Source organism: Ruditapes philippinarum, unplaced genomic scaffold (genome assembly GCF_026571515.1).
Source record: "Ruditapes philippinarum isolate M1 unplaced genomic scaffold, ASM2657151v2 ctg1211_1_1_1_1, whole genome shotgun sequence".
NCBI classification, from domain to species: Eukaryota; Metazoa; Mollusca; class Bivalvia; order Venerida; family Veneridae; genus Ruditapes; species Ruditapes philippinarum.
In genome coordinates this window covers 118,139-131,146 of record NW_026866456.1, presented here as the reverse complement: position 1 = coordinate 131,146, position 13,008 = coordinate 118,139, and the positions used below count along the sequence as shown (strand labels likewise).

The window sequence follows — 13,008 nt, the reverse complement described above, 5'->3', positions numbered from 1 at the left end:
CATCCCCCGCCGAATGTGTTTGCTCAATGGAAGAATGTATATGTAGTAGAACAGAATAATTCAATTTAAAGTGGTCTTTTGGTAATAAAAACAGATTTGAAACCTTTGTGAATACTGATGGCTGAAAAAAGAAAGGGCAATAACTGAAAATAATGCAGGGAAAGTTATCATTCTTGTGTGCTGAACTCCTCCTCAATGAAATCTATCCACCTATGAAGTTTCAAGTTGATACCTCTTACAATTTTTTGAGACAAGCTCCGGACAAAAAGTATGAAAAATAACAAAGGGCAATAACTCAAAAATTATAAAGGGTAGAGCTATCATTCTTGTGCACAGCATTCCTCCTCAATAAGATAAATACACCTATGAAGTTTCATGTTGACATCTCAAAGACTTTTTGAGTTATGCTCCACTCAGGTGAAAAATTAAGTATGAAAAATAACAAAGGGCAATAACTAAATAAATATGAAGGGTAGAGTTATCACTCTTTGCACTGCGCACCTCCTGAGTGAGATACATTCACCTATGAAGTTTCATGTTGATATTTCAAAGGCTTTTTAGTTATGCTCTGGACAAAAATTAATTTTGAAAAAAAAAAAAACAACAAAAGAAAAACCCAAAAAACGAAGGGCAATAACTCAAAAATTATGCAGAGTAGAGTTATCATTCTTGTGCACTACACTCCTCCTCAATGAGATCTATCCACCTATGAAGTTTCAAGTTGATACCTCAAATACTTTTTGAGATAATTTATTGCTCTGAAAAAAATGTCGGACGAACGGACGAAGACTATTTCTATATTCCCCGCCGCCTTTCGGCGGGGGATAATTAGCAACTAGAAAGTTACAACTGCAAAAATTTTTTTTATACATTTTTGTATAAAACTGAATTGAAAGTTTTGCAAAACGTTTTGCCAAATGCGTCAGCTTTGATTTTTTCACCAGGAAGCAGTAATTTGCGGCTTCCTGTGAAGGAGGAGGGACAGTGTTTCCAGTTCTTGTTGTGTATTTTTGTTATCATTGAGAGCCACTTAATCGTGATTATATTAACATTAAATGTAGCACAAAATCTGCAACAAGTTAATGATATTATTTTTATTCTGAAAAATATTTGCGAACAAAAACGAGAATTATAATGTATGGTTGCTGATTTGTACCATATCAAATTTTTGCTTAGCGGGGCGCTCGCCTGGCGAATACACGAAAATACGACAAAGTGCTGACAGTGTCGTATTTTCGTGTATTGACCGGTGTCGAGCCGAGAGAAAGAACGACAAAATGTTGACCGTCGTATTTTCGTGTTTTCGTCTCACGCCCCGCCGAGCGAAGGTACGCCAAATTGTTGACGTTGTGATATTTTTGTTTTTTTGTTTGGCGAAAATAAGACATTGCACATATCTGCCACCAGATGTAAGGTCTATGCCTTATTTACACGTTTTATAGTGTGTTGTATACAGTTTGAGACATGATTAAGTGCTGCAGAAAATGCTGTTGTCAATGAAATTCGTAATTGTCATCGATTCTTATAACATAAATCCAAAAAGACTGTGAACAATTGATCTTTTAAATTAATCAAATGGTTGTTACAAAAACAATCTTTGTTTCAATTGCACCTTGCTATTACTTACACTTCTATATCGTACAGGTAATAGCAATAAACCAGCAAACAATCTAAATTCTTCCTTTAGTGTTGTTATTTTTCTAGACACTGAGAAGAACATTTTGTTTTGGAGCTACACTTACAGATGCAATACAAACTTGAGGATTTGCAATTTTTGCTGAATATATAAACCTTGCATTTTTTTATTTCTTGTAGTAATAAGTAGTAAGTGTCATTGTTTTAGGAAACAGTGACTTCTTTCTTTTTTGTTTTTGTTTTGCTATTCTTTTGCTATATAATTGAATGGTAATTGATTATATTGGTGAGGACATAATATGTTACGCATAAATTGCAAACTATTATTCTTAGTTTTTTTTGTTTCCTTGATTTCTTATGCGTCATATGCGTTGATCATTTTTTTAAGCGTTCTTTTTATATGTTTTATTAAGGTCGTTCCTTAGCGTGTTATCTGCACTTAGTGCTGGAGAGGTAAATAAATATTATTTTAGATATATGTAGAATGAGAAAAATAATTGTATTGTTCACATGTTTTGTTCATAATATTCGTGTTAAGTTTGTAATATTAAGACGTTATGAAGCGATGGACTTTAAATAAATAAGTGTTTTGCGCCATTCAAATTCATGCTTACACTTTGTATTAGAAAAAAACTAATACAAGCGAGATTTAACGCACGCGTAAAAAAGCAGCGAAAGAATGGTCAGATTTGTACAGTCATGGGTAATATAAATCCGTGCTACTGCACACCTTTAGAAAAGCCGTATAAAGTGCTACCTAGACAAATGTCTATTTAGATCTGCGCAGTTGTTGAAATTAAAGGGAAAGCATTACGACACGAAAATATCATTACGCCGGTACTAGTAGGACTCGTTTTATGCTGTGACAGGACGGGTATGCTTCAGTCAATATCGTAATGCGCCAGAAATTCGACATCACATGTCTTATCTAAGACTCGACTGCTTTGCAGCTGAAATACTCTACAATCTCTTTTGAAATGTAAAATAAACATCCTTTGAATACACACGGAGAAAATATGTTGTTTTAAACTCTATACACCACAGGTATTAAATCACAGTATGATTACACAGTGTCATTGCAGTTTAATAAGAATAGACCAAATGAATTTGACACGAAATAGAGAATGCTCCCCAACCATAGTTTATACATATTATTTAATACATTCATTTAATCTTCAAATTAGCCATAATTCAGGAAAAATCTACTTAATTCCAATAAATTTCTGCAGTAAAAGTATTATACCCAAATCTAAACAAAGTATGCCTTTAAATTGTCCCCAAGAAAAGCGTTACAAGAAAAATCAACTGTACTTACATAAAGAAAATTAATTATGTCACCAAGGCGTAGTCAGAGATGGACTTCTTTAGTTATATGTACTTATAATAAATTTTAAACGACCATGAATATACTAAGTAAACAGAAAATACAAAGTATATCTCGGTTTTTTTCATTATCATTTAAATTAAGAAACTAGCCATAGAATATGAAAAAGTAAAGAAAATGATACTATTGCCAATAGTTACTAAATAGTTTCTTAATTTTTCCAAATTATAAGATTGTATAAGAATTGAACATAATTTCATACCAAATGAATTTTTATTGAAATGTGTAAATTACTTTCTTTGTTCACTTGACAAAAAAATTATTATAATTTTAAATACATTTTCAATTTTTTCATGTAGATTAGCACGAATCTGTAGGCATACTGCTTTCAGGTTTCCCTTTTTTCATTCAAGCTTTGATTTTGGTCGTGATCTGCCCTGAGAACAGATTAAAGACTGAAAAGATCATCAATTTACTCCTTTATAGATACATCTATGTTCGAATTACAAGAAAATAATTCTGCGTTTTAAGACATTCTCACTTCTGTTTATGTGATTCTGAAATATAAACTGACGTCAACTATTCTAGACTGGGATGTTCAATTAGAAAAATAAAATTAGAAAAATAGAATGACGTTTACCTGCCGCATATATCATATAACGCATCAATGACCTTGATATTTCTAAACGGAAAGGTGCATAGTTCAATGAATTGAAATTTCCTTAGTTGGTATCATTTATCTCTCAAGATTTTAAACTTTTAATCGGCTGAAACCAATTCTGAATATCCTTTGTCACCAGAACCAGAGTAGAGCTGCCCAGGACTTCACAAATATGCAGTCTAACCAAGCTGTATATATATTTTTTCAACTGCATATACATTTTTATTCGAAATCGTTGCAATGGAAAGGTATCACAACAAACAACAAGATTTTATTAAGAGCTTTATTCAAACATGTATAAAAATCTGCCAGACAATGCAAAATAATAAATAAGATAACACACACACACACACACGCACACCAACACACACACACGCACGCACACACGCACGCAAAAATAAATAAATAAAAAAAAAACGCAAAAACCCCCCACAAAATGAACAAACAAAAACAAAGAAAAAACCCACACAAAAAAAACCAATAACAGGCAAATTAAGCAGACATGATCAGATAAGACAGTCGTACAATCTAACAGAAACTTTTATTTTCATTTAAACAAATCTGTAAACAAAATGATGTTTCTTTTTTAAGTACATTGTATATGTTTCTTGTAGAAATAATAGAGGGTTAAAGAACCACTTTTGTGCATTAGCATTTGCAGAAGTAAATTCAAATTCTTTTTTTTCTCTCAGAACATTATACATGATACAAACATGAGATGTATAATTAGAAAAAAACAAAACAAAACAAAAAGCCCATAAAAGTAAACAAACAAAACTAACAAAAATCAAATCAATAACAACAACAACAACAACAACAACAAAAACAGCATCAAAATGCCCACACACAGCAGTACATACATAGCAAGTCCCAAACTGAGAATAATCATATACATGAATAATAGATTTACCATCCATTGTTGTTGTTTTTTATCAGTATGAAAGTTATCTAATAAATGTCATGATAGGCAGCATAATAAATATATTCATATATAAGCGTTCAACATCTTTTGCCGACCAATTTAATCGCTACAATTTTCTAGAATACCATTAACAATCGAATAGACATGCAAATTGACAATTATGAGTATGGAACATAACGCGCATATGTAAACTGAATGAAGTAACACCCCGCCTTATTAGGATGACGCGACACTGGTAAAATTCGGAGCGGGAACTAGGTCAGCATTTCTTCTTACAATCAACCAACTACCGCTTTTTATAGCGGGGTCGTTTTGCTTAAATAATAGACAAACCAATATATTTTGATCATACTGAACTTACATAATTATATAAATCATAAATGGATGATGATTGTCATTCAAACATTTTTCAATTAATGCATAAAGACACATGACACATTGTTTAAGATATATTTCTGTACTTTATCTAGAGGTGTCATTAAACCCTCAGCAACGGAATTATACAAAAGAAGACGGATATCACAAAATTATTCACGTCAATTTTTTTTAAGAAAGCATTGAAGAAATTTTAAATGGTGTGTACTCTGCCACTGAGCATATCTTTGCTATTATATATTAATTGACGTAATTGACAAGATGAAATGTAACGTGCTTCCTTCACTTTATAGAATTATTGGTAACAACTTTCTTTAGACTGGAGGCGTTCAAGCAGAGGTTAAAAATTTTAGTGAGTTTTTATTTAGTAGACATTTTAACAATAAAGAACCCTCGGTCGCTCTGTACCGGTAACTTCCTTTTTCAGTTCTTAATTGTTAACATTTCACATAATAAACAGTAACATATTCTTTCATTAGATGTTTACAGATGTTACTTAAATTAGATTTGATCTCGTGTTGTTTGTAGTCTGAAATTAGCATCAAATAATGTCTATGTCATAAAGCTAGCTATAGTCATCTGTCATGTGTATATCGGGCAAATGTATTAAAAATCGGGCAAATTATAAGAACTGATTTGAAATTGAAATAATTTGCTTAATTCAGTTTTGTTCTCATTAATAACCATTTGCTGTATGCTCAAAAAATGCAACACTATATTTAAATTATCTCTATACACCGAATGTATGATGTTCTTAATACATTTTAGTGGCCACTTAAACCACTTAAACCGCATTTACAAACACTGGATTTTGAGTGGCCTATTTTGTTTAAGAACCACACATGCTTACTTTATGACCAAGACAATAAAAAATAATGAGGACTTTTACAATGCCAAAAGTGCTCATTAGAGTTTGATGTTTCAGTTCAATTATGAAATTATGTACGAGATAAGCGTTTATTAGCATTTACAAAAATAAATTAAATGTAGTATATGCCTAATTATAACACTCACCAATTTAGTTTTTTTTATAAAACTGTCGATTAATGAGACCGATTAAATTTAGCCGGTTTACCATTATAATATCTGTCATATGTTGCGGTTCATATAGGTAAGTTTTTCTCGAAGGAACCCGCCCATTGGATGAAAAGCGAGCCTTGTTGAGTTACTGCCCTTGGGCGGGTTCCCAAGGGACGGATATAACGATCAGATATTTTTCTTGCATATTCTACTTGTTTCCACCATTATTTTTACTTTAATAAAACAAGTTTTCATGGCATTTTATGACATTACACTCGTTACTATTATCTAACAGCATATGAAATTAAAAGTTCATTCAAAACGGCGAAATAACGTCATCCTAAGCATTCCATTTTGTAGCATGCGACTCATCTGGTACCCCAAGCTAGATGAAATTTCCGGCATGGGTAAACTAACGAAAACACCAGTCTGATATGCAAGAAAAGTAAATTTGTTATGATTGATTTGAAAAATAATTTCAAAAACTAGATTTGTATAAAGGCGATAGAGTAAAACATCTCGGGCATCGAAGCCTCAGAGAAGTATCAGATTTGTGACGTCATATTTCACAGCCAATCACATTATAACGGATGATCTTTTGTCCATGATAACCTTCTGGGAAAAAAGCTAAGGCTTGCACTTCTAAAGGCGTCTGAAACACATTGATGACTATCTCATTTCCAGCATCCGGAATCACATTACCTTCAAATAGCTGAAAAAAAAAAATATTTCGAAAAAGTATTGCTTAATAAAAGTTAAATAAATGTTTCGGCCACCTGAGATCAACAGCTAGTAAAGGTCATAATATGTTGATTATGGAGTAAATCATTGAGTCATACTGGGTTTTGCACTATTTTATTAATCAGACAAGGATTTAGTCGATAAATAATAAATTAATGATGTTCATTGATCAGGTGTTATCATATAAGAGCATTTTGTTTTCTGAATTTTGTAAGGTGATTAAATATGAAAATAAGTTTTAACTAAGTTTCTAACCTCTTTAATATAGAGAGAACGGAATCTCTAAAAATCGACCAAAATGTTGCACCATTGCACTGTATATGTATTATATCAGTATGTTAACTTAGTGAACCAAAGAATTGATCCGTACAACACAAAAATTGAAATGGCCAATTCATCACATCTTAGGTATTATATAAGCATCGATTTCAGTATGATTGATTAACAGTAGAGGGAAAGAAAATATTTAAAAATAGGAATTTCTTCTCTCCCAGCCTTTTTGACCTCTCTCATGTAAAGTTCGGTGCCCTCAGAGTACTTTGCTAGCGTGGCTGGAATGTGTGAGGGGCGGCTGTGTCCTGTGTACGTCGCCCTTCACATTTACGTTTATCTTTCATTGATGAAATATATGCAAAACACAACAGAGAGAAAAACACTGAATCATTTCTGTTTTTAGGTGATCATTACAATTTATGGGGAATATTCAATTTAACAAACAGCAATAAAACAAATGGGTTGCATAAATTGACATACCATACGCTGTCTAATATCTTTGGTTATAACTTTATATTGTAACTCCTGGTCCGGAAATTAATCAAACTACTACATTTCCATAATTATCAGCCTTCATATTTCCCTTAATTTGTTAAAAATGATGTTTAAAATGGCACACGTGGTGGTTAAGGAAATAAGGGAATAACAGTAGTATTAACTCAACTGGTTTATAGATGGAATCAAAACAAATATTTAAGTGTCATTACGCTTATATTGCCAATATTACATTTAACTAAATTGACAACATGTATACCTCACAAAACAATTGACCGTTGTAATAATGATTGATCAACAGTTGAAATTTGAAAATGGTTGTGATAAAAAAGAATCTGCCCTACTCTTTTAATAAACTTAACATTCTTGGAAATTTATAGAAATTTCTTTGGGCAACGTACGTTATTTATCCTTTATGCCAAGCAAATTTGAAAACTTGAAATGTTCAATAATAGAAATTAGCTTATTTAGACTTTCGCCTGTACACTCAAAATTGGAATAATGCCACTTACGCGATTCGAAGGCAATAATAAGTACAGAAAACTATTGGAAATAGCGATTGAAATGTTTTATTAAAAAGCTATTGAAGACAATTGTGATTATAAGTATTTACTTAAAGTATATGTAAACAAATCAATCGACTTAAGTGGAGATCCATTTCTGGCCTAAATTAACATAACTTTTGAGGAGATCCACTTTAGAATGCTTTATGCGAAATATCTCAGCTCAGGGTATATTAGTTTCACACAAGAAGCCTAAAATATATTTTCATAAATGGACCTAAAAAACTTAGTTACCCTTGTAAACGGGTAATATAACTTGACAAGAGATCACCTCATCCTTGTGTATCTTGTATTCATGCGTGTGCATGTGCGTTTCCAAGAAAGGATTTATAGGCCCTTATATCGGAACATTATTTACACTTGTTCTTAGGTTTTTTTTGTCTCTTTTTATTGAAGAAAAGTGGTTCTATTCCCCGATAGATGTTTATACACGTAAAAATGATAACTTTTATGAAAAACGAAATGATTGAAACCATTCGAATCTGGTTAAAGAAGGGTAATCTTCGGAACAAATGTTGAAACATTCTTAACAAACGATACTAACTGTGTTATTGTCAGCCCTGATCCATTCTTGGAGGTCAGTACTATGGCGAATATAAAAAGATGTCACCCTTTCATCACAGCAAGAGTCAAAAGTTCCATTTCGCCACCTTCCCTGGATTGCAAATCCTCGAACTTTGGAAAAGTTTGGTAGAGTTATCTGTAATAATGTTTACATTATATAAACAAATACGAGTAAATTAAGCACATTAATAAACGATATTTTGGTATTTTAGTAAGACGCAACTAATTAGTATATAAATAAAGTATATCACATTATTTTCGATTTTATCTCGTTAAAAGATCTACAGAGCTATGAATTTATGTGACGACAGCGTTAGAGTGCTGATCAAAATACATTTGTAGCAAGGGTTTTTTACTTTATGTGCTGGAAGAGTAAATAAGTTAAAACCACCAACCTTAAGTACAATTTCCAATTTTAAGTAAAATGAAAAATTCATTAAGGAATGAATTAATTGATTTAAATATTACTTGACACACACACACACACACGCACGCACGCACGCACGCACGCACACACACACACACACACACACACACAAAATTAACGTTTTTCATATAAGCTTCATTTTATATTTAATGTTAACATGCGAATTGTGAAATGATACAAACGAAATGAATCAAGTAATCAAAATAAAATATTAACTGATATCTAAATATTTGTAAAACAAGCAATATCGTTTATATTTGTAACTTAGATTGACTTACATATTCATAATGGTGCGTCACGTTAATACCACCAATATCTTCGTTTTCACTCGGAACAAAGTTCAGCCCAGCCTGGACCCTCTTGTGAACCAATAAATATTGGCTGCAACCGCCGAGGTCTTAAGCGGAAGAAAATAAAAATCATCATTAATAATATTCTTTTTCTGTTTGATAAAAACTTAATTGATTTTATTAAATTTTACAATTATTTTTCAGCTTACAAATATTATATTTTCCCTCATGTTCTTAGTTTTCAGCTTCGTAAATCTCTTCCTGTCTTAAGTTATCTATTTCATATATTGTTTCTTCAGAGCGTCTGTCTTGGCTAATTCGCTTGATTACTTTTAAACGTTTGTATAATATTTATCATGTATTTGATGCAATTAAATATGATTAAACTAAACTTTAGGGATAACAATCATTTTCTTGTTCTCTTGAAATCATTTAGAATATATTTGGCAAACTCTTAATATGTTATAGTTACCTTTTGTTTTCTTATATGCTTTCCAGCTAGTCCAATCCAAGTCGGCACAATTTTCCTCTTTTTCAATAGCGTTGATCAAGTAACATTCATCACTGGTGTCCTTGTGGTACAATCCGATACATCTAAATAAAGTCATACATAAACATGTTTTAGTAATGTCAAACAATTGGATACAATATTCTACACACTATTCTTTTATCTAGTAAACGTCACATTTGTAAGAGATATTACAAAAATCTTTTAAATGATACATAAACAGTCTCTCGCTTTGTATCTTACCGAATGCATCAACACTTTGTGAATTCTTAAATGTTTCCTGATTTGCTTGATCGGAATTTCGCCAAAAGCTTATGACCATAAATACTTTATTTTACTTGTGTTTATTAATACCACTAGCTGACACCTTGTAATTGTCGATTTATTTTTCTTTATTTTTTGTTTTTGATCAGATACTAAATTGAAAACTTATGAGCATAATTATTATTTAATTTTGTGTTTAAAGCAGCATACATTTCGATTTTGAAAATATATTTTAACAGTAAAGTATTGTGAAGTGAACAAATGAAGTAATCTACACATTTTTTAAATATTATTTTTATTTTATTTACACAAAAAATATAAAACTGATATTTTCTTTGTCACTTCACATAAACTTTACCCGAAATACTCAAATTGTTTCGGAATAAATCCCAAAATGACAATCTATCTGATAACGATAAAAGAAGAGTATTCCGGGCAAGGTATTATCTATAATATTAAGTTTTTAAAAATATACAGATTTGGTTGACTTGATTGTTAACTTGCGTAGAATAAAATCACTCACTGAAAGGGTGTTAAAGATGCTATCCTTGTATAAGTAATACTATATACATGTACAGGTATTATGGAAATCGCCTGATAATGTCATATTATTGTTGCAATGCATACTGAATGAGGAAAATGACTTTTATTTATATTTTGGCGGTTGTAACAGGGACATGTTCGGGGGGGGGGGGGGTAGCGGTTGGAGATAATTTCAGATCAAAGCGTCGTATCCCAGTTAGTGTTGACTTAAATGGTATTACATAACCTGTAAATGTATGTAACACGACCCGCATTTTTTCCTATTGAACATAGAAGAACCGAAAGTGTGTATTATTATGCAATAGAGTCACTGTTTGACGTTCTATATTTAGACGTGTGACGTAATCATTGTACATGTGACGTAACCACTATGAAATCCGACGCGCTGACAACAAGAACGGAAACAAATCAGGCGCAATTTTGCTTAACAGCAGGTACGGCAGCATTTATTTGTTTATGTTGTGTTAGAATCGAAATAATATATCCAAATCGGTGATTTTATCGCAGGATAACATCACTGTTTGGAGTTCGGATGAGAGGAATTATATCACTCGGGAGCCCTACGCCCTCGTGATATAATTCCTCGCATCTGAACTCCAAACAGTGATGTAATTGCGCTATAAAATCACAGTTTGGGATATATTATTTCTTTATTATTGCATATTTACTCGGTTTAATAAAAAAGGCTTGATTTCTGTGAACAATCAATTCTTTCTTATATGAGGGCAATCCAACAAAGTCGTGGACAATGGCTGTAAAACAAAGAACTAATGCCAGAGCCTAAAATAATTTTGTATAAGTATATATCCATCCATTTGAAGAAATTTAAGAAAGATTGTTTCTAAAAAGTGTACATACATTAAATATTAAAACATTTATACAGCCCTGAGATGTGTGTTTGCGGCCCACGCCACAAATCGTCATTTTAAAAATGTAACACTTTTTTATGCTTTTCATTGGATTACTGATTTATCCGAGAAAGTCATGTTTGATAATTTCACAATGAAAATGATCAAAATATAATTTCACACTTTTGAATGACGAGACTACTCTTTAAGATTTCCCGATGTGGTACATTAATTTTATTTTTGCTGACAATTCTGAAATTGCCGAAAAGCAAAACTGAAATTGATAAAAATAACTTAAATTTCAAAATTAATAAAAAGAAGAAAACTAACTTAAATTTATTCAAATTACCAATCGTTTCCAAATTTTATTTTTTATTTTTACAGTCTGTTTAATACAAGATCTAATCCTTTCACCTGCACAACTGTCTTTGATAACATCTAAGTACCCTACGAGCAATAACTGCTTAATGCAAAATGAAAACCTCAGGCCGAGGAATAAGTAAAAACCCCAGCGTTCGTAAGGCAGTTTTCAACAGTTTCACTTTTTCCCAATTTCCTAGCCTTTTTAAAAATTTTTTACACATCTTTAAACAGTTATTTATTGTCTGTAACAATCCTCAAATAAGTTTTCTTTCTTATAAAAAAGATGTGTGACTAACAAATCCAAATGATATCCCTCTGAATCAAACACATTTTTTTTCCTCCCGTGAAAAACATAACTTATACAAATACAAATATAAAACGGAATAAGATCGGAAGGTGTAACGTTTTCTTCTACTCGAATTGTTTGTTTCTATTAAAAAAAAAACAAGCGACCATTCATATTCTTTTAATAAAAAAATGGTATCATCGCCATTTTACGTTGATTGTTGAACTGTTTTCATCTCAGGAATTCTTGTACTTTATGAGAAATTCGGCTACCAGTGGGGAAAACAGATTTTAATATTAAGATAATATTTAGAAAACATTAAACTTGTTTTTAAACATTAAATAAAAAGAAAAATTGTTTGTTTGCTGTGTTAGATGTAATTTTAGTTCATCTCGTGAAGAATACTGTTTTCAAAGCTTACATGATAAAATTGCATCTTACACAAATACAAATAAGATATGCTATATATCTTCTTCGTACGTTGTGTTCAAATGCGCCAATAACATCTGGATATAAATATGAATTATCATTCTTACCTGTGCTGTAAGCAACATGTTATTGCACACACATTGAATGGTAGAATCGTGATGTTGCTCTTAACACACCTGTACTTCCGGTATGCCTCAGAAGGTGTTATCCAACATGCCTTCATGTCATCTGACTCTATCACAGCCAGAACCATCAAACATATTCCAGTCAAAGACCACAGATAGTTCAAGCTCTTGAAGATTTAAAGTAAATGTCACTTCTAAACAGCATGAATTATGATAGTAAACTCCCGAATGCATTGCGAGAAATTTGACATAACGACAAGCAGAAACATTAGTTATTCTTTCATCTTAATATACATTTAAAAGAAACAATAAACAAAATTAAGATAGATTTTTGAAATTTAAATTCTTTATT

General features: G+C 31.6%; 1 protein-coding gene across 1 annotated transcript; it reads right to left on the bottom strand.

Annotated features, from left to right (window-relative positions):
- Positions 1-4,056: 4,056 nt before the first annotated feature.
- LOC132732554 (uncharacterized) lies at positions 4,057-12,818 on the bottom strand. Its single transcript, XM_060719036.1, has 5 exons — positions 12,639-12,818; positions 9,763-9,884; positions 9,279-9,397; positions 8,554-8,709; positions 4,057-6,649 (listed from the first exon to the last, which is right to left on the bottom strand). Exons 1-5 carry the CDS (start codon positions 12,782-12,784, stop codon positions 6,497-6,499), a joined length of 696 nt encoding a protein of 231 aa, XP_060575019.1. The 5' UTR covers positions 12,785-12,818; the 3' UTR covers positions 4,057-6,496.
- Between the last annotated feature and the right edge of the window lie 190 nt (positions 12,819-13,008).